Source organism: Chelonia mydas, chromosome 6 (genome assembly GCF_015237465.2).
Source record: "Chelonia mydas isolate rCheMyd1 chromosome 6, rCheMyd1.pri.v2, whole genome shotgun sequence".
NCBI classification, from domain to species: Eukaryota; Metazoa; Chordata; order Testudines; family Cheloniidae; genus Chelonia; species Chelonia mydas.
The window spans coordinates 67,884,578-67,908,074 of record NC_051246.2 but is presented as its reverse complement, the minus strand read 5'-3'; the positions used below and the strand labels follow the sequence as shown (position 1 = coordinate 67,908,074).

The 23,497-nt window shown below is 41.3% G+C and overlaps 1 protein-coding gene across 26 annotated transcripts in view; it reads right to left on the bottom strand.

Moving 5' to 3' along the window:
- SIPA1L1 (signal induced proliferation associated 1 like 1) overlaps nt 1-23,497 on the bottom strand; it is a 376,811-nt gene that overhangs the window by 88,308 nt on the left and 265,006 nt on the right. For all 26 annotated transcript variants that reach the window (XM_043548047.1, XM_043548055.1, XM_043548062.1 and 23 more), the window contains one exon: nt 7,944-8,118. In XM_043548047.1, coding sequence (XP_043403982.1) covers nt 7,944-8,118 — 175 coding nt within the window. The remainder of the gene's footprint in view (nt 1-7,943; nt 8,119-23,497) is intronic.

Here is a 23,497-nt window from a genome sequence, read left to right as displayed (position 1 = left end):
GAGACAACAGTCCTCAGTTCCTCCTTGCTACCTTATGAATCACATTTTAAACGGTCTTCATTTAAATAATCTTATTTAGATAACAGTGCCTGATAAATGAGTAATATGTATTTGCAAACTTGCGGAGGAGTACCTTTTTCTTCTGAATAAATCTAATCTTTCTGGGTTCTTATCTTGTGGTAGTGTTTTTGGTGGTTCTATCTGTCAGGTTTTCTCAGGTACAGCGGTTGCAATCGTGGACCCCTAAGAATCCTGGGACCAGATGTGTAGAAAAGCACTCAAATGCTTTTGAGTTTGACCAGATGAAGGTACTTGGCAGTGCCAGTCTGCTTTTCTGGAGGTAGGCATCTCAGACACTGATGTCTACCAAAAGATGTTTCTCTAGCTACTGACCTTCTTGGCACCGAAGCTATTTTTGAATAACGTAACCTAACCGTGACTATTTAACCTGAGTCACCACTAATGTCTTTGGTGGTGATTATCATTTCATGCTCCTGCAGTTGCAAAGTGTGAGTGACTTGTGCCTCTTGTATCACCGTACAGGATTTCAGAGGGGAGGTAGTCCTAGCCTCGGAAGGAGAAGCTGGCTCTCTTGATTGTTGCATACCCCAAAGGTGCCCAGTAGGCCAGGATTGAGCCTGATAAGGGTTCGGGCCAAACGGTTTGTACCATGGAGAATGCTCATCCCTACATCCTGAAGGTCTCTGAGTGTAATAATGGGCCCTATACTCCTATGAAAAGTAGGAGTCATTGGAACAGAAGCACAGTGAGTGGGTAGGGGATGTTTCTCTCTGTGCTCAGAAGCTGAGGAAAATAATGTCGGTCTTTGAAGAGAGGGTACTTGAACAGGGGAAGATAAACTACTAGCTTATGCCATGGTACTGGCATTTATGAAGTGCTCAGCACCATAAAAATATTATTGGTTGGCACTGTATATGGCAGTCTCACCACCAAAGACATGAGTGGTGATTCAGGATGAATAGTCATTGTTAGGTTATGTTATTCAAAAATAGCTCCAGTGTCAAGAAGGTCAGTAGCAAAAACAGCTGCATCAAGGTTGCTGGCATCAGAGTCACAGGTATCAAGGCAGTAGGTATCATGTGCATCAAAGCCGATACCAAAGCATCAGTACAGGGCAGTGTACTGAGCTCCACTTGCGATGGTACCATTGCTTGGCAAGCTGTCTCTGTGAGTGTGTCAGAAGGACCTATTTTGGGTCATGAACTACCATTTGAAGAGAAAGGTAGAGATGATTTCAGCCTCTTTCTACTAGGTCTAGCAGATTTGTGCTCTCTGGAAGAGAGGTGTTTATAAATGTATAGAGTTTAAGGCCAGAAGGACCATTAAATAATCTAGTCCAGAGGTGGGCAAACTATGGCCCGAGGGCCACATCCAACCCACAGAACCCTCCTGCCCAGACTCTGAGCTCCTGGCCCTGGAGGCTAGCCCCTGGCCCCTCTCCTGCTGTTCCCTCTCCCCCACAGCCTCAGCTCACTGCTCTGGGCAGTGGGGCTGCAGAGCCATGGCCTGACCCGGTGCTCTGTGCTGAGCGGTGGCATGGCTGGCTCCAGCTGGGCGGCACAGCTGTCTGTCCTGGTGCTCTTTGCGGCACAGCTGTAGCGCCGCCAGCCACCGGTGCTCCAGGCAATGTGGTAAGGGGGGGGGGGTTGGATAGAGGGCAGGGGAATTGGGAGGGGTGGTCGGGGGTGAGGGTGTGGATAGGTGTCGGGGCAATCAGAGGGCGGGGAACAGGGGGCTTGAAAGGGGGCAGGGGTCCCGGTGGGGGTGCAGTCAGGAAGGGGGGGGGAGTTGGATGGGGCAGGGAGGAGGGGCAGTCAGGGAGAAAGGGTGGTTGGATGGGGCAGGGGTCCTGGGGGGGCAGTCAGGAATGAGAGGAGGGGTTGGATGGAGCAGTGGGGGGGGCAGTCAGGGGCGGGGGATCTGGGGGCGGTCAGGGGACAGGGAGGTTGGATGTGGCAGGAGTCCTGGGGGGGGGGGGACATGGGGGGCGAGAAGCAAGGGGGGTCGGATAGGGGGTGGGCCACGCCTGGCTGTTTGGGGAGGCACAGCCTCCCCTAACCGGTGCTCCATACAATTTCGGAAACCCTGCGCCAGGAATTCTGCCAATGATGCGTGTGCCACAGCAGCCCTAAGGATGCCACTAAGGCAAAAATCTCTGATGACCGCGTACGTGGGCGTACGCACATCTAGAATGGAATCGATATGAGCAAGTACTCAAAGAAGAACCTCTCTTGGTAGCTGCTTATTTTACAACACAAGGATACACATCAGGTATGTCCTTTGTAGCTTTCTGTTCCAGTCCTCCAAAGACAGGTTCCTCAGTAGATGACTTGTGGAGTTTCTGATACTGATTTGATACTTCTAGCTGGAATGAATGCTTCATGGTTCTCTCTCTCCTCTTGGTCACAAATCATCAGCCCACTTCTTTGTTTTCTACTTTCTCCAATCCCTTATCACCTTAATCCTTCCCCTTGTGGCATCTGAGACAACATTTTCTGAATCTGGTTACGCAATAGGTCTGTTTTTTCTCAGATGCTACTCAGTCTTGAAACTTAGGCTTCCAGATCACGTATCATCTCTTCCATAAGAACATAAGAATGGCCACACTGGGTCAGACCAAAGGTCCATCCAGCCCAGTATCCTGTCTACTGACAGTGGCCAATGCCAGGTGCCCCAGAGGGAGTGAACCTAACAGGTAATGATCAAGTGATCTCTCTCCTGCCATCCATCTCCGCCCTCTGGCAAATAGAGGCTAGGAACACCATTCCTTACCCATCCTGGCTAATAGCCATTAATGGACTTAACCTCCATGAATTTATCCAGGTCTCTTTTAAAACCCTGTTATAGTCCTAGCCTTCACAACCTCCTCAAGCAAGGAGTTCCACAGGTTGATTGTGCGCTGAGTGAAGAAGAACTTCCTTTTCTTTGTTTTAAACCTGCTGCCCATTAATTTCATTTGGTGGCCCCTAGTTCTTATATTATGGGAACAAGTAAATAACTTTTCCTTATTCACTTTCTCCACACCACTCATGATTTACGTACCTCTACCATACCCGCCCTTAGTCTCCTCTTTTCCAAGCTAGTCTTAGCCTCTTTAATCTCTCCTCATATGGGACCCGTTCCAAACCCCTAACATTTTAGTTGCCCTTTTCTGAACCTTTTCTAATGCCCGTATATGTTTTTTGAGATGAGGGGACCACATCTATACGCAGTATTCAAGATGTGGGCATACCATGGATTTATATAAGGGCAATAAGATATTCTTCATCTTATTCTCTATCCCTTTTTTTAATGGTTCCTAACATCCCATTTGCTTTTTTGACTGCCGCAGCACACTGCATGGACGTCTTCAGAGAACTATCCACGATAACTCCAAGATCTTTCTATTGATTAGTTGTGGCTAAATTAGCCCCCATCATATTGTACGTATAGTTGGGGTTATTTTTTCCAACGTGCATTACTTTATATTTATCCACATTAAATTTCATTTGCCATTTTGTTGCCCAATCACTTAGTTTTGTGAGATCTTTTTGAAGTTCTTCACAGTCTGCTTTGGTCTTAACTATCTTGAGCAGTTTAGTATCGTCTGCAAACTTTGCCACCTCACTGTTTACCCCTTTCTCCACATCATTTATGAATAAGTTGAATAGGATTGGTCCTAGGACTGACCCTTGGGGAACAACACTAGTTACCCCTCTCCATTCTGAAAATTTACCATTTATTCCTACTCTTTATTCTCTGTCTTTTAACCAGTTCTCAATCCATGAAAGGATCTTCCTTCTTATCCCATGACAACTTAATTTATGCAAGAGCCGTTGGTGAGGGATCTTGTCAAAGGCTTTCTGGAAATCTAAGTACACTATGTCCACTGGATCTCCCTTGTCCACATGTTTGTTGACCCCCTCAAAGAACTCTAATAGATTAATAAGACATGATCTCCCTTTACAGAAACCATCTTGATTTTTGCGCAACAATTTATGTTCTTCTAGGTGTCTGACAATTTTATTCTTTACTATTGTTTCAACTAATTTGCCCGGTATTGACATTAGACTTACCGGTCTGTAATTGCCAGGATCACCTCTAGAGCCCTTCTTAAATATTGGCGTTACATTAGCTATCTTCCAGTCATTGGGCATAGTAGCTGATTTAAAGGACAGGTTACAAACCATAGTTAATAGTTCCGCAATTTCATATTTGAGTTCTTTCAGAACTCTTGGGTGAATGCCATCTAGTCCCGGTGATTTGTTACTGTTAAGTTTCTCCATTAATTCCAAAACCTTCTCTAGTGACACTAGATTTGTCACCTACAAAAGACGGCTCAGGTTTGGGAATCTCCCTAACATCCTCAGCCGTGAAGACTGAAGCAAAGAATTCATTTAGTTTCTCCGCAATGACTTTATCATTGTTAAGTGCTCCTTTTGTCTCTCCATCGTCCAGGGGCCTCACTGATTATTTAGCAGGCTTCCTGCTCCTGATGTCCTTAAACATTTTGTTATTATTACCTTTTGAGTTTTTGGCTAGATGTTCTTCAAACTCCTTTTTGGCTTTTCTGATTACATTTTTACATTTAATTTGGCAGTGTTTAAGCGCCTTTCTATTTATCTCATTAGGATTTGACTTCCACTTTTTAAAAGATGCCTTTTTATCTCTCTCTCTGCTCCTTTGACATGGTTAAGCCACGGTGGCTCTTTTTTAGTTCTTTTACTGTGTTTTTTAATTTGGGGTATACATTTAAGTTGAGCCTCGATTATGGTGTATTTGAAAAGCGTCCATGCATCTTGCAGGGATTTCACTCTAGTCACTGTACCAGTGGCCAGCAGCTTGCATTTCATCCACCAGGGACCTCTTAAGTCTTCCATCAGAAAGGAGAAGTTAGCACATCCAACGCAGACCACAACAGTTGTTCCAACATCATTCACATCCACTCACTCCAAAATTCCACTGTTCGCAGCCCCTGTTCACCTGGGAACTCCTTCCTACACCTCTCAGATGACTTAGCTTCTCTAATGGTCTTCGCTAACAACTTCTTAGCCAAGAGCTTGGGAGTCGAACTGGAGCCTGCAGGAGCACTGAGTTCAAGGACTAGCAGTGCCTTTCTTTTCCAGTTCTGAGGAAGCCCACATCAATCTCCCTAAGAGAAATAGTTTGCAGCAAGCCTCTCCTACCTTTTGTGGTCTTTTAGAAAAAGAACAACAGTCAGCACATTTTTCTAGGATGTGCCCCTCTCCAAAGCAACACACACACACCCACACACACCTCAAGTATGCATGGTTCAGCAGAATAGTTTCATCGTAAGAGGGGCAAGTCTTGAGACCAGTTCTGCCATAAAGACTATGCCCTGGTATCACAAATCGCTAAATCTAAAAAGTAAGTCTCTCATTCTCTCTCTCTATAGACATAGATATCTACAGATGTACAGAGATATAGATAAAGATAGAGAGAGTGTGAGTCAGCCAGTATTAGCAAATACTAATACCAACTACATTAAACTAACACTATAAGAACACAGTAATTATTTACAAAAATAGATTTTGGCTTGCACAGTGTGCAAGAGATGTGGGTACTGTCAGTGATTCTTTGTCACGGCCACAGGAAATAAGAGGGACAACTGGACCTACTCTGCCCTTTATGCACTCAGGTGGTGAGAGCATGAGGGGACCTAGGGCATAGGCATGGCCTCATCAGACACTGCTGACCAAAAGAAACCAATCTTGAGCTAATGGGGCACAAGCACACCAGAAATGAAATACATAGGGATAATCACCCAAAAAAGAAAGGAAAAATGCTTTAGATACCGGACCTTGATAAAACTCTAAACCAGAAGAGAGGAAGAGACATAGTCTTAATAATAATATTAAGATACTAACAGCCAGAGAGACCATTCTTAAAAATAGAGCTTATGCAGTAATAAGTCAATTTTTCTATATTCTTACATATGCAGTTTAAACACAGTGCTTGCTCTGCACAGAATCTACATTTACCAATTTTACGTAAAAATAAAATACTGCATATAAAGAATACGATTCATGGCATCTTTTGGGACTTTATACATACATAATTTTATATTACATGAATATATCAAAATCAAATCTTAAACCTATTTTGAATTAAGGGATTTCAAAGCTCTCTGCAGGTGCAACACAGTACAGTGAAAAAAAACCTACCAGACCCAGAAATAGAAGTTCACATCTGAACACTCAAGTTTTAGAGAAAATGATAAAATTTCAGTGTAAAATTAGATTTAGATACCAAAAGCAAGAACTACCAATGCTGAATATGAATGCAAGGTACTTTAATGAGCTCCGAAGTATAAGAATCCAGGAATTAAAAACTGAAAAATGTTAACTATCTTAAAGTGTAGCTTGTGCAATATTTTCCTGTGCCAGATACAGTGACATACCATTCAAGGGTACAGACAACATATGTCTCTGGAAGGTTGTTTCTTTCAACAGTTTCCTAACCTCTCAATTCATTTTGCAGATTTATCACTTGGAAATATCTACTCTCTGTATTCATGCAGAATCTGAAGAGCCTGTAGTTCTTATAAAATTTGCATTTAAAAGACTTATCTTTTTGGGATTTGAGGAAAGTGAACTTTTCTCTTCTGAATAATAGAAATACTAGCGCAGTTCAAAGTGGAAAAACCACCACCACCACAAGGGAAAGATCAGTTCTTCACCCACCTACTTAGAGAAATCAAATGCTGACTTCTCCCCTCCCTAGCTTTTTAAGGGTTCTCCCACATGATCTCTCTCATAGATAACCAGGTTACATGATACTGTAGGAAAACTAGGTTACATGACACTGATTTGAGGGAGGTGAATACTGAAAATTCTAAGCAAGTTTTATACATTCAATTTTGACATTCTTTACTGGTTACAGCAAATAGACTTTTAAAGTAATACTTGAGAACCTGCGTAATTTCATATTTTTAATGATCTCTTGCTCTCACTGCCTGTAGTTATAATACTGGTGATAGCAGAACCATGGCAACAGGACATTTTTTGCTGAGCTGAAGTTTATAAATGTTTTTCTATTTTCATGACTCAATTCCTTATTTAAATTTCCTGTACTGCAAGGAGCAAGATAACGACAGACTTCAATACAAATGGGTTAACCCTAACGTTTAAAGATGTCAGAGTTTTTAAAAAAGATTTTAAAATTGAAGAAACACATACAGACACTGTACGGACTGTCTGATAAAAACAGATCTCACTAACTGTATTATGCCTCCTTCATACAAAAGGCAGAATATTTCTTTTACAAATATTGCCACATAAGTCAAGATCACCGTTCCAACATATTTTATGGTAAAAACTGGTGGCATAGTTGTCATAAATAGTTTAATTTACATAGGCCAACTCAGCAGAAGTCACTAAGGAGAACAGAATAAATTCAGCAGTAAAGGACAGGACAAAAATACCTAGGGAAGGTAGTTACATAGGTTGGACACAGCATAAAATTAACAGATCAATTTACTAAGGTCAAGAGTATGAACCTGGGTCTGCAAAGCCATTTCAGCGTATTCTTCTTCTGGCAGTGACAGATCATTAAGATTATCATTAAAAATTAACAAAAGTTAATAAGGCATGCTCAATGCAATTAATGTAATATAGTTCATTGCCCTGTTATATTAATATTGATTCCAGAGGCTACTCATTTTTTACCTCAAATTTTTGGAACACCTTTGCACCAGTGTTTTGGTTCAATGTAAAAGTGAAATGTTTGTTATCAAAGCTATAAAAGGCCATGTTGACATATTTCAATTTACATGTTTGCTTTGTTTTTACTCGTCCTTTGATATTGAACAGCTGTTTCTTTATAGCCAAGAATGTGATTTTTGAAGAAATCTGTTCAGTAACTGACACTCCTCTCATAAGTTATACTTATTAGTCTAAAAAATAATAAGAGGGTTGCCTTACTCTTGGTGTCCAGCTGAGCCCGGTACTTTTCAAACCCCTTGAGTCGAACTCGTTCTCCTAAGAGCTGAAGAAACTCTTCAAAGGCTGGCCCTGCTGACTCATTGTTGTACATTTCCTCTTCAGTGCTCTGTCCACCTTTGCAATACATGATCCCCACTTTCAGCTGATAGCTTAACTACAAACAGAAATAAAGATTCAAGATGTATATATCTATCAGGTTATATAGCATTTATTCTGCCTGATTTTCTTCAGTCATTTAGTTAGTCCCCTAGTTTACAGACTCAAAAAATACCTAATCATTTGTATAACTTTCTTGCTGATATCCCCATTGTTTTCTACCATCTTTGCCTCAAGGATGATGAGCATTGTGATTCATAGATTCTAATGCCAGAAAGAACCACTGTGATCATCTAGTTTGACCTCCTGTATAACACAGGCCACAGAACTTCCCCGAAATAATTCCTAAATCATATCTTTTAGAAAAACATCCAACCTCAATTTAAAAATTGCCAGTGGAGAATCCACCCCCATCCTTGGTACATAGCTCCAATAGTTAATTTCCCTCACTGTTAATAAAAATGAAGGGCTGCCAAAGCCCGGGATTGAACCAGGGACCTTGAGATGACTAGGTACTTTTCATCTGAAGATCTCAAATTGCTTTCCACAGGGGAGTAAACGTTATCCTTCTCCTTTTGCAGATGAAGAAACTGAGGCACAGGAAGGCCAAGTGACTTATTAAAGGCCACACAGAAAGTCTAGGCAGAGGCAGGATAGGAACCAGACTGATTCCCAGCCTTGTGCACTATCATTAAGATCACACTGCTTCCTTATGTAGAAGAGTAGCTCATAGTATTTGCTTATCACTGTTGTGAATGTCCATGAGTAGTGTGTTTCCTTGAGCTAGAGGAAAGATCAGAAGACACATGAAATTTGACTGGGTGATACCAGTCCACCACTGTAGGAATCTGTCATTTGCATTAGAAGAGCTTTCCTATGACTAATTTTCAGACAAGCAGCAAAACACAATTACACAAAGAAAACTGCATTTTTTTAGCTATTTCTTTTAAGGGTCACTGTCAATTATTTTTAAGCTATAATTTATCAATTTAGAAGCTTTAACATAAAATTTCTCTCTCTGGCAATTTTTGCTTTTCTTTTTCCATTTGACAATCAGGATTATTAAATATTAAACTCTCTAGCATTGTCAATGTCTGAATTGTCACTGAGTTCATATTTTTGGCAAAAAAATTAGCAATTAGACATGATTTAAATGAAAATAATATTTACACCTTAGGTAATATCCCCTACCAGATTCTAACAGTTACTAGTAAGATAATGTAGGTTGATTTAGGATCAATGCTACTATATTGTGCTGGGTTAAAATAAAAATACCAGAAGTACCTAACACCTTCATAACAATGGTATTTTATTTCCTATTTTAAAACCTCTCTAAATAAAAAGAATTTCTACATAACTGCAGAAGCAATATTATTATTAATCAATTTCTCCCCCTCTTAAATACTGTAGTTATTTAATAAATAAAATTAGCTTCTTTCTTCTTACTCAGTATTAATTATTTTTCAAATTTTAACAATGTGGGAAAAGCCCTAACATTTTCACCTACAATGAAAATTTTAGAGCATAAAAGACTTTTTATTTAGAAGCTCCAGGGCACACGAAGTAGTTTTGTTTTGTTTTGTTCTATAGGAGACAGGCAGGAGGGTTTGGATCAATTTTTTCTCCTTTCCCACGAAGCCTACAAAAAACTTGACAACAGTTACGGTGCTGGTGCGCTGAGACCATTGTCTATTATGCTGACCAATATCGTCTCATTGCTTCCTTGTACTCTCCCATTTGTCTGTATTCATGTTGTCTCCTGTCTTATACTTAGATTGTGAACTCTTTGGGGCAGGGACTTTTTATTGTGTGTTTGTAGAGCTCCTAGCACAGTGGGATTCTGGTGCAGACTGGGGCTCTGAGGTGTGATGATAACACAAATACAAAATAATAGTCTTGAAAGTAATTAAATATTACGTCATTATTTGAGATAACTGGCTCTTTTGCCACAGCTCCAGAGAACCAAACTTGTGAGCTTGCAAGGAGATTAAATGACTTCTTATTCTAAATTGTGAGGAAAAGACTGAGTGCCCCATCCATTTGAGAAGATTTATTTCTTCACATCTAACATTGACACTACAACCCCACAATGATGTAAAGTTCAGTAAGAGTGACTTCACTAAACATAAAAGTATCGAGCAAGAGTCCATAACCAAATTAGATTTAGTGTAGATTTTTAAAGCTCTGTTATATAGTAAGGACTCTCTTTGTCTGTTACATTCAAACAGGAAATTAATTTTCATTTGAAAGAGCATGCTCCTGAAAGAAAATAATGGACAGAACCTAGTTAACCTTCTTGAGAAGTAGAATGCTAGTACAATGGATTTGTCACTCAGTGATTTCTATTGCTTTACTATGTTCCACCTTGTAGATAGTGAACAAACTGTTTTTTCTGCTCCTGAATGTGGACTGTCCTAAAGGAGTGTCTCTAAGAGAACAAGGAAATGCAACAGAATGACAATTTTTCTCCTGATTGAAAATCTGCCAAGTCTTGATGACTATCATTTAATGTGCAAACATGAATGCAGTATCTTTTCTTTACAATTAAATCAAAATAGGTGGAATATACTCAATTCAGGTTCATATAACTTAAGTAACAATCAATTTCTGTGCAAATATCTCACAAGATGCAAAAGAGATGGGGGGCATACACAATATAAATTATTTTCAGCATTTTCCTGAACATTGAAATGACACAAGAACAGTTTTCCCACTATTTTTACTTAATATATTACATTTAAAAGTGCTCATCAGTAGCCTATGTTCCCACAGACTTCAATGGGAACTGGCCAACACTTAATGATTTTGAAAATCCCAGCCTATTGTGTATTTTGTTTATATCATGTACATTATGGGGGATAGTGAAGCAGATTAGTTAATGGAATACTCTTGGGGGAATTCTGCCCCACTGCACACGGGCAGAATTCATGTCCCCCACAGATTTTATTTTCTCTGCAGAAAACAGATTCTGCCGAAGAGGCACAGCAGTTACACCTTTTGCCCACCAGGGGTTGCTGTGGCACCAACACAGAGGGCAGCGGGCTCCTGGGCCAGAGTAGTCAGCGTCGGATAGGGAGGAGAGGCTTCATTCCTCACAGCATCCTGCCTGTGGGGCCAGATGAATAGACATAGGATATGGGGGGATGGACAGAGCAGGGCACATAGGGCTGCTGGGGGTCACAGATTAGGGTTCAGAAGGGCTAGCATGGGGCAGATTGGGCCGGGGCACACTGGCTAGTGGGGTGACAGCTGAGCTAGGGACTCAATGGGAGTGGATGTACAGGGCCACATGAGGACTTGGGGTGGTGTCTGAGTGGGGGTGAAGGGAACATGGGGATGTGGGGGAGGAGAGGTGGCTAAGTGAAGGTGCAGGGACACATGAGGATGGGGGAGGAGGGGTGGCTGAGTGGGGGTGCAGACACACATGGGGATGGAGGGAGGAGGGATGCAGGGACACATGGGGACAGGGGCAGATATGCCTGACCAAATGGGAGAGGCTAGAGGTCAACCAGGGTCTGCATGGGGGAGGTTCCTCTACTCCCTAACAATCCCTCCCCCCCATAAAAAAATCGTGTTCCATATCTCTTCCACACCCAACACCACTCCTGGTTCACTCCCAGGATTTTTTCAAGCAATTACTCCCCTCCCTCAGCTCTTCTGTTACCCGTGACTCCCCTAAGCCTTTGCACTGCTTCTGAGGGGTGTGGGAAATATGTTTCTCTATTGTAGTTTAAATGAATTATTACTCAAAGTTCTATATTAATATCCCTAGTAAGGAATCTATTTGTCAAAAAACATTTCCTGAATCTCTTTTGTTGTCTGTATTGTTACAGACACAGATGCTGACAGGTATTTTGAAACAAATTACCAAAATAACTGAAACTGGCCTGATTTATATTGTGTTATTTTGACAAATAAAACATGCAGAATTTTAAAATATTGTGTGTAAAATTTTTAATTTTTTGGTGCCAAATTCCCCCAGGAGTAATGGAAGAAAGAAAGTAAATGGTCAGCTTAACTGCTTCTGCCAGCTTCCTGCTGGAGTGAAGAGGAGGAGAGAGGAGTCTCTCTTCAAATGTACTGGACTTGTGCCAGAGAAGATTAGGCTGGCATTATGCCAGCTGCTAAGGAAATTCGTAGGACCCACATTTCAGAAGCTCCCCCAACAGGAAAAGTCATCTGAGGATATGAAAAGAAGCTTTGGTTGGGGTGAAAGCTAAGTCCCAGGCTCTTCTGGAGAGTGGATTGAAGAACTGAGTACTTTTCTTGAAGATTCAACTGGATCCTGCTAGAGAATGATTTTGAAGTTCAGATTGTGGGTGTGTCTGCTGGTTCAACAAAGGAACAGCTTGTTCAGCTCTCCAGACACATTTGGAGTCAGTCAAACCTGTTTTATGGATTTAGTTAGTGACAGGGTTATCGTTTACAATTCAACAAACATATACAGGAAAGACAAACTAAAAATTAACGTGTTGGTTCTCAGTAAGTTTCGCACTGTCAGCCTTTAAAACCTGGGTAAACAACTCCTTTCTATTTTTTTAACTTGTATATAGCCCATTAAGCCTCACAAAAACCATCCATGTGAACTAGGAATTAAAAGGGTTAAATTTGCAACAGTGGCACAGAAAAAAGAAAAAGCCATTTCCCATTGGTCACATAACAGGTCAATGTCAGAGCCAGGAGTAGAACCCAGGTCCTCTATGACCCATTCTCTACAAGAGTCATTACAATCAATATTACTGGTAGTTATGCATGTTAAGATGGGATACTCAAAATTAAAAATTTGTCTACTTGCTTTAACCACTGGGGGGGGGGGGGGTTAGGAAGGTTTTTTCCTCTTTTTCAGCATTGTACTATTGATCAGGCACTTTCGGGGAGTACTGAAGGCAGAAGAGGAGACAACTATTATTCATATTACCATAGCACCTAGTAGTCCTGGTCATGCACCAGGACACCATTAAGCTAGGCTTTGTACAAACAGAACAAAAAAAAGACAGTCCCTGTCCCAAAGTGCTTACAATCTAAGAATAAGACAGATGGGGAGCACAAGGAAACAATGACAGAATATTAGTCAGCATGATAGGCAGTGGTCTCAGCACACCAGCAGACTAACTGTTGTTGTCAGTTTTTTTTGTAGGCTCCATGGAAGAAAGCAAGTTTTGAGGAGGGTTTTGAATGAGGATAATGAGGCAGTTTAGCTATTCCCAAGCATGATGGGCAGCATGGGAAAAAGAACAAAGGTGTTGGTTTGAAAATATAACAAGTGGGCAATGGAGGCTGGCATCATGGGCTGATTGGAGGAGGGAGTCAACATCTCACTAGCAAATGAGAGAAGACAGGTAGGTTGGGGATAGGCTGTGAAGAGCCTTAAGAAAAGCAGCTTATGTTTGAGGTGATAGAGAAGGTGGAGCCAGCGAAGGGATGTAAAGAGACGTGTGACCTGGTCAAAGTCAATGGCTAGGAAAATGATCTTTGAAGCAGCATTCTGAATGGATATGAGTGGGACAAAACTGCATTTGGTAAGGCTAGAGAGAAGTATGCTGCGGTAATTGAGATGTGAATTAAGAACTTGGATGAGAGTTTTAGGTGACTGGATAAAAAAAGCCATACCTTGGAGACATTCTGAAAATAGAATAGGCAAGATTTAGCCATAGCTTGCATGTCACTCTTCAAATGTCTTCAATAACATGTGATGACAGTTATTTAATCGTTGCATAGTTCTCATGAAGGAGACACTTAGCCAGACTACCAAAACTTCAAATAGAAATAATCTGCTCTGTGCCTTACTTGCAAACAGGTCATGTCCTTTCTATTTTTGGGTGATTTCCAAAGCTTTTCTCACTGCTACAGCTGAAACTTCCCTCTTTAAACGTTAAATTATAAAGACAACCAATAATGTGGACTATTAAGCACTGTGATAAAATGTTTTGGATAAACAAATTACGAACAGCTCAGATACTCAGTGTTGAACAATAGCTACTGAGCATGTGTGAATTAATGTACTGAATTATGATTGTCATAATCTACCTAAACTCCCACACTCCAATCACTAAAAATTGCAAAACCTGAATTCAGAACAACCATCTGTGTACGCAATATAAAAGTCTCCAAATACGATTGGATGCTATTTTCTTAGGAAGAGATGATGCACCAGTAGCGATAGTGTTATGAGGTATCAGAGGGGTAGCCGTGTTAGTCTGGATCTGTAAAAGTGGCAAAGAGACCTGTGGCACCTTATAGACTAACAGAAGGTCTATAGTCTATAAGGTGCCACAGGACTCTTTGCCAGTGTTATGATAGTTAATTTAGAGAGCTCACAACTTAATCATAGAGGATTATATAATGTGGCACAGTGAATATGCCTCTGTCCCCCGCCCTCTTTCTTAATTCTAAAACATCAAGGCCAAAATGGATAATTTGTGACAGATGCAGCTTAAGTTCAGGGAGTAGCAAATATTAATTTCAATGTTCTCATTTTTAAGAGAGCAAATTTGAATGTGCACACTACTTGGAGTTATACACTAGTTTTATTTTTATAGTGGCAACGTGGTCTAATGATCCAAGCATACAATCAGGAATCAAAAACTCTTGAGTTTTAATTTCAGATTAGTTACTGACTTGCCATGTGAACTTGGACAAGTCACTTTACCTTCTCTGCTTCAGTGTCCCCAAGAGTAAAATAGGGATAATGTTATACCAGACCCTTGCTAGAACGCATGTCTTTATAACGCGAATTCGGATATAACGCGGTCGTGGCCATGGATCCCAAATTTAAGTACTGTACAGTACAATTTTGAGTATAGACGCGATAAAATGACCGCTGAGTGCTCTCCTGTCGACTCTAGTACTCCACCAGAACGAGGAGCGCAAGTGCAGTCGACGGGAGAGCATCAGCTATTCACGTAGCTGAAGTTGCGTATCTTAGATTGACCCTGCACGGTACTGTAGACAAGCCCTAAGACGATTGCTGTAGGCCTAGAATGCCATACAAATATAATGGAATAAAAATTTATAGGTACAGTATTTATCTTTAGAAAGATGTCAAAAACGTTGGGCAAAAGGAAGGCTTACTTGGTGCAGGAAAAATTGGATGCTATCGAACAACTTAGAAACGGCGAAACCCAGGTAAAGATTAGCAGCGACATTGGCATTAACGAGTCCACCTTTTGTGGATGGCTAAAGAACGCTGACAAGCTCAGAATTTACATTCATAACCTGGATGAAGAGCATGGCCTTCAAAGAAAACGAGCCCGTTTAGCAAATGATGCCGATCTTGATTCTGCGGTGTACCCGTGGTTTGTGCAAGAACCGCAGAAAGGCATTCTGATCTCTGGTCCGCTTATAGCCATGCAAGCAGAAAAATTCAGCTGGGAACTTAATGGCGAATTCAGCAATTTTAAGGCGAGTTCGGGTTGGCTATGGCGATTTCAGAAAAGACACTGAATCTCTCAGATTGCAGTTTCGGGAGAAAAACGCTCTGCTGACGCCGACACCATGCAATCGTACCCAGCAAAGCTGAGGGAGATTTTACAGGCAGAGGGTTACTCGGAGGAACCAGTTTACAATGCAGACGAAACAGGAATTTAGTATAAAATGTTGCCCGATAAAACCCTGGCTGTCAGAACAGATAAAGGTAAGAAAGAAGGATATAAACAGGCAAAAGTTCGCCTTGCATTCACACAAAACAATAAAGTAACAGGCAAGCATAAATTAAAACCATTGTGCTTTGGAAAGTCTTGCATGCCTTGGTGCTTTCATCACGTAAATGTAAATTGCCTGCCATTTTCGTACAAGAAGTCCAAAAATTCCTGGACAACAAGAGAGATTTTTGAACAATGGTCCTTTACCGAATTTGTCCCTTCTGTGCGAAAGCATTTGCGGGCAAAACGCTTAGAAGAAAAGGCCGTTCTTTTGCTAGACAACTGTCCAGCGCATCCTCTGGCCGAAAGACTCAGAACCCGTGACGATAAAGTACGGGTTGAACACTTACCTAAAAACACGACTTCCAAAATCCAGCCACTTGATCAAGGTGTTATCGCCATTTTTAAGCAGCACTATCGAAGGAACTTGGTACGAAAAATGATAGAAAGCGAGTTGTCTGTTACCGATTTTCTGAAGAAGTTAACTATAAAAGACTTCTTTTACATTGGCAGTGATTCCTGGAATTTATTACACGCTGAAACGATAAACTGCTGTTGGATGGTGGGACTGAGAGAGTCATTTGGTCACCCGCTCCTGGAAGAAAATGAAGAAAACAGACCACAGTCTGACGAGGAATTCGACTTTGAGGGATTTACAGAGGAGGAAGTTGGAAGAACAGACATGGAGTGGAAGCAGGAGCTGTGCCAGCAACTGTCTGGGCTCGGGGTAACTGCTCTGCCACAAAATATTAAGTCCTGGATAAGAGGCGATGATGAAGCAGAAGAATTTTATCCCATTGCTGAAAGTCTAACAGATGACCAAATTCTTCAGGCAGCACGACTAAACAACATTCTAGAAGCTGAAGAATTGGCCTTTGCCGTGGAAGAAGAGGAGGAAGATGAAGTGGACGTCGTTCCAATGTCAACTGTGACTGTAGCTGGCTCAGAGACTGCTTTGAGATGGTTTGAGAAGCAAGACGTTGAGCCTATAAAAATTATGCAGCTACATAGTCCTTTGCAGTTTGCTAAGTGGAAGCGGCACAGCAGCAAGAAGCAAAAGCAACTCACCAACTTTTTAAAGAAAAACTAGACTAGTTTATTGTAATGTCTACTTTAAATCTAATAAAGCAACACTTTTTTTCTCGTTTATTGTTTCCTTCAAAGTAGGAGTTTATTTTCTAATATTTTCTATACTTTATGGATGTGACATTTACTGTATACAATAATTTCATTTTAATGCAGTCCCCACTATAACGTGGTACTTGGCATGGATCCCAAATCCCGCGTTCTAGCGAGGGTCCGGTGTACTAGTTTACCTCACAAGGCTGTTTTTAGTATTACTTACATTCAAAGTTCTGTACAGAAATTAAAGTGTGAAATTCTAGTCCCATTGAAGTCAATGGCAAAAGTCACAATGACGTCAATAGGGGCAGGATTTCACCCTGAGGTAACAGAGAACTTTGATTATCTTTGAGAACTCATGGAGGACTGGTGACATTTCAGAGAACTGAAGAAGGGCAATCTTAGTACATATCTTTAAAAAGAGGAACAAAAAGGATCTGAGGAATTATAGACCAGCCACCCTTAATTTGATACCTGGAAAGATAGTGGAACAAATTATTAATCAATTTGGAAGAACCTAGAGGATAACAGACTGATAAATAATAGTCAACATGGATTTCTCAAGAGGAAATCATGCCAAATCAACCTACTTGAAATTCTGTGGCCTGCGTTGTGCAGGAGGTCAGACTAGATGATCATAATGGTCCCTTCTGACCTAAATATCTATGAATCTATAAATATCTATGAATCTACTTTCCTTCTTTGATCAGGTTACTGGTCTAGCGGAGAGAAGGGAAACAGTAGGCATTATTTATCTTGATTTTAGTAAAGCTTTTGTCACAGTCCCATGTGACTTTCTCTTAAGGAAACTAAGGAATTGTGGGCTAGATGAAACGACTATAATGTGGGAGCTCTGTTGGAGGAGAAGGGGTCCTAAAAAGTAGCCAGCCAGTCAGGCAGCGGCACAGACAGCTGCAGCGGCACAGAGCTAGCAAACAGAGCTGTAAACAGGGGAGTTTGAGTGGGAGTTTGTCTTGTGGTGCTTGTTTGTTTTTTTTGTTTTTTGTTTTTTTTGCTGTGGGTGGTGGTGTTTTGGTGTGGTTTGTGTTTCCCAGATTAACAGGATTTAGGTCGGAAGGCTATGACAGATACAGAGGCAGCAGTGGGAGTGACCCATGTCGTGGAAGACACAATGAGGATGACTGGATGTGGAAGCTGTGGTATGTACATGATCCTGGAGGGGGCACCTAGTAAGAGTTTTGTCTGTATGAAATGCCATCTGATAGAGCTGATGGAGGAAAAGATCCGAGGTTTGGAGATGCAGGTGGAAAGTGTGGTTGAGTTTAGGAAGGGGTTTGAGCAGATTATGGAGCAAAGACATGAGGTATCTGAAGGGAAAAGCTCAGACTTGCAGATGGAAGCAGGACTGGGGAATTCTGAGGGGAGACTGGGTGAGGAAAGTGGTTAGTGGAAGCACGTGACTAAAAGAACCAGGCAGAGTTAAAAACGGGCTAGTGAAGGAGAAACAGAGCTCAGGAACAGGTTTGCAGAGTTGGAAAATGAAGAAGGGGCTTAGCACGTAGTCACTGAAGGTGGAAGGGCAAGGAAGAAGAGAAGAGCGGTTAGTCCTATAGGAAAAGGGGAAGAGTTAATGGAGATTACACCAAATATGAGCCCCAGGAGGATACAGGATGGGTTAAAGAGGATTACAAGGGAGAACAGGAATGGAAAGAACTTGCAGCCAGAGGGAACAGGGGATAGACTGGAGAATAGCACTGTCACCAGGAAAAGGCAGGTCTATGTGATTGGGGACTCTTTACTGAGAAGAATAGATAGGCCTGTAACCAGAGCTGATCCAGAGAATAGGAGGGTGTGCTGTCTTCCAGGTGCTAAGATACGGGATGTAGACCTGAGGTTGAAAAGGATTCTAAAGGGAGCAGGAAAGAATCCCCTAATTATCCTTCATGTGGGAACAAATGATACGGCTAGATTCTCGCTGGAAAGTATTAAGGGAGACTATGCTAGGCTGGGGAAGACGCTTGAGGAAATCGAGGCTCAGGTGATCTTTAGTGGGATTCTGCCTGTTCCTAGAGAAGGGCAACAAAGGTGTGACAAGATTATGACTATCAACAGATGGCTTAGGCAGTGGTGCTATAAGGAGGGCTTTGGGATGTATGGCCACTGGGAGGCATTCATGGACAGAGGACAGTTCTCTCGGGATGGACTTCATCTGAGTAGGGAAGGAAAGACTTCTAGGATGGAGGCTGGCACAACTGATTAAGAGAGCTTTAAACTAGGAATTTGGGGGAGATGGTTGGGAGATGTCCAGGTAATCTCCACGCCGGATTTTAGCATTGAGAGGAAAGAAAACGAACTAAGAGAGGATACAGCCGTGGGTAGGAGGAAGGGCAGTGTAGATACCAGTCTAATAGGTTATACTGGCTGTAGAATGACCGTGTCTAATAGGGTACAGAATGTGAGTGAGGCCAAACAGCAAAAATTAAGATGTTTGTACACCAATGCGAGGAGCCTAGGTAACAAAATGGAGGAACTTGAGCTACTGGTGCAGGAAGTGAAACCAGATATTATAGGGATAACAGAAACATGGTGGAATAGTAGTCATGACTGGACTACAGGTATTGAAGGGTATGTGCTGTTTAGGAAAGACCGAAATAAAGGTAAAGGTGGTGGAGTAGCATTGTATACCAAAGATGAGGTAGAATGTAAAGAAATAAGAAGCGATGAAATGGATAAAACTGAGTCCGTCTGGGCAAAAATTACATTGGGGAAGAAAACTATTAGAGCATCCCCTGGGATAGTGCTTGGGGTGTGCTATAGACTGCTGGGATCTAATTTGGATATGGATAGAGCCCTTTTTAATGTTTTTAATAAAGTAAATACTAATGGAAACTGTGTGATCATGGGAGACTAACCTCCCAGATATAGACTGGAGGACGAGTGCTAGTAATAATAATAGGGTTCAGATTTTCCTAGATGCGATAGCTGATGGATTCCTTCATCAAGTAGTTGCTGAACCGACTAGAGGGGATGCCATTTTAGATTTGGTTTTGGTGAATAGTGAGGACCTCACAGAAGAAATGGTTGTAGGGGATAATCTTGGCTCAAGCAATCATGAGCTAATTCAGTTCAAACTGAACAGAAGGATTAACAAAAATAAATCTGCAACTAGGGTTTTTGATTTCAAAAGGGCTGACTTTCAAAAATTAAGGAAATTAGTTAGGGAAGTGGATTGGACTGAAGAATTTATGGATCTAAAGGTAGAGGAGGCCTGGGATTATTTTAAATTAAAGCTGCAGAAGCTATCGGAAGCCTGCATCCCAAGAAAGGGGAAAAAGTTCATAGGCAGGAGTTGTAGACCAAGCTGCATGAGCAAGCATCTCAGAGAGGTGATTATGAAAAAGCAGAAAGCATACAGGGAGTGGAAGAAGGGAGGGATCAGCAAGGAAAGCTACCTTATTGAGGTTAGAACATGTAGGGATAAAGTGAGACAGTCTAAAAGTCAAGTAGAGTTGGACCTTGCAAAGGGAATTAAAACCAATAGTAAAAGGTTCTATAGCCATATAAATAAGAAGAAAAAGAAAGAAGAAGTGGGACTGCTAAACACTGAGGATGGAGTGGAGGTCAAGGATAATCTAGGCATGGCCTAATATCTAAACAAATACTTTGCTTCAGTCTTAGGATCATAGAATATCAGGGTTGGAAGGGACCTCAGGAGGTCATCTAGTCCAACCCCCTGCTCAAAGCAGGACCAATCCCCAATTAAATCATCCCAGTCAGGGCTTTGGCTTTAATAAGACTAAAGAGGATCTTAGGGATAATGGTAGCATGACAAATGGGAATGAGGATATGGAGGTAGACATTACCATATTTGAGGTAGAAGCGAAATTCAAACAGCTTAATGGGACTAAATCAGGGGGCCCAGATAATCTTCATCCAAGAATATTAAAGGAATTGGCACATGAAATTGCAAGCCCATTAGCAAGAATTTTTAACAAATCTGTAAACTCAGGGGTTGTACCATATGATTGGAGAATTGCTAACATAGTTCCTATTTTTAAGAAAGGGAAAAAAAGTGATCCAGGTAATTATAGGTCTGTTAGTTTGACATCTGTAGTATGCAAGATCTTGGAAAAAATTTTGATGGAGAAGGTAGTTAAGGACATTGAGGTCAATGGTAAATGGGACAAAATACAACATGGTTTTAAAAAAGGTAGATCGTGCCAAACCAACCTGATCTCCTTCTTTGAGAAAGTAACAGATTTTTTAGACAAAGGAAACACAGTGGATCTAATTTACCTAGATTTCAGTAAGGCGTTTGATACCATGCCACATGGGGAATTATTAGTTAAATTGGATAAGATGGGGATCAATAGGAAAATTGAAAGGTGGATAAGGAATTGGTTAAAGGGGAGACTACAACGGGTCCTACTGAAAGGTGAACTGTCAGGCTGGAGGGAGGTTACCAGTGGAGTTCCTCAAGGATCGGTTTTGGGACCAATCTTATTTAATCTTTTTATTACTGACCTCGGCACAAGAAGCGGGAGTGTGCTAATAAAGTTTGTGGATGATACAAAGCTGGGAGGTATTGCCAATTTAGAGAAGGACCGGAATATCATACAGGAGGATCTGGATGACCTTGTAAACTGGAGTAATAGTAATAGGATGAAATTTAATAGTGAGAAGTGTAAGGTTATGCATTTAGGGATTAATAACAAGAATTTTAGTTATAAGCTGGGGACGCATCAATTAGAAGTAACAGAGGAGAAGAAGGACCTTGGAGTATTGGTTGATCATAGGATGACTATGAGCCGCCAATGTGATATGGCCCTGAAAAAAGCTAATGTGGTCTTGGGATGCATCAGGAGAGGTATTTCCAGTAGGGATAAGGAGGTTTTAGTACCGTTATATAAGGCACTGGTGAGACGTCACCTGGAATACTGTGTGCAGTTCTGGTCTCCCATGTTTAAGAAGGATGAATTCAAACTGGAACAGGTATAGAGAAGGACTACTAGGATGATCCGAGGAATGGAAAACTTGTCTTATGAAAGGAGACTCAAGGAGCTTGGCTTGTTTAGCCTAACTAAAAGAAGGTTGAGGGCAGATATGATTGCTCTCTATAAATATATCAGAGGGATAAATATTGGAGAGGGAGAAGAATTATTTAAGCTCAGTACCAATGTGGACACAAGAACAAATGGATATAAACTGGCCACCAGGAAATTTAGACTAGAAATTAGACGAAGGTTTCTAACCATCAGAGGAGTGAAGTTTTGGAATAGCCTTTCAAGGGAAGCAGTGGGGGCAAAAGATCTATCTGGCTTTAAGATTAAACTAGATAAGTTTATGGAGGAGATGGTATGATGGGATAACATGGTTTTGGTAATAGGCCCAATGGCCTGTGATGGGATATTAGATGGGGTGGGATCTGAGTTACCCAGGAAAGAATTTTCTGTAGTATCTGGCTGATGAATCTTGCCCATATGCTCAGGGTTTAGCTGATCGCCATATTTGGGGTCGGGAAGGAATTTTCCTCCAGGGCAGATTGGAAGAGGCCCTAGAGGTTTTTCGCCTTCCTCTGTAGTATGGGGCACGGGTCACTTGCTGGAGGATTCTCTGCTCCTTGAAGTCTTTAAACTACGATTTGAGGACTTCAATAGCACAGATATAAGTGTGAGGTTTTTTGCAGGAGTGGTGGGTGAAATTCTGTGGCCTGCGTTGTGCAGGAGGTCAGACTAGATGATCATAATGGTCCCTTTTGACCTAAATATCTATGAACCCACTGAAAAAACATATTCAACAAGTATTCTAAATACTTCACTATCAAATTAGGAGAACGTATCTAGTGGGGTCCCAGAGGGGTCAATCGTGCGTCCAGTACTATTCATTAATTACTTGGATTATGAGGAGAAGAGTATGCTTATAAAATTTGTGGATGCCAACAGCTGGCAGGGGTTGCAAGGGTTTTGGAGAACAGGATTAACATTCAAAAGGACCTTGATAAAATTCAAAAGGACCTTGGAGAATTGGTCTGAAATCAACAAGACAAACTTCCCAAAGTACTATACTAAGGAAGAACAGATCAAATGCACAATTACAACATGTAAAATAACTGGCTAGGCAGCAGTATTGCAGAAAGGGATATGGGGGTTCTAGTGGATCACAAATTGAACATGAGCCACCAATGTGATGCAGTTACAAAACTGGCTAATACTTTGGGGTGTGTTAACCAGCATGTCATATGTAAGACATAGGAGGCAATTATTCCACTCTAGTCAACACTGGTGAGGCCTTAAACCAGCGTATTGTGTTCAGTTTTGGGTGCAACACTAAGAAAGATGTAGATAAATTCAAGAGTCTCCAGATGAGAACAACAAATGATAAAAGGTTCAGAAAACCTGACCAATGAGGACACACAAAAAAACTGGGTATATTTAGTCTTGAGAAAAAAAGCCTGGGTGGGGGTTACCTGATAACAGTCTTCATAATACATTAAGGGCTGCCTCAAAGAGGACAAAGACCAATTGTCCTCCTGTGCACTGAAGGTAAGACAAATAGTAATCAGCTTAATCTGCAGTAAAGTTGAGTTAGGTTAGATATTAGGAAAAACTCTCTAACTATAAGAATACTTAAGCACTGGAATAAATTGCCAAGGGAGATTGCGGCATATCCATCATTGGAGGTTTTTAAGAACAACACCTCTCAAAGATGGTTTAA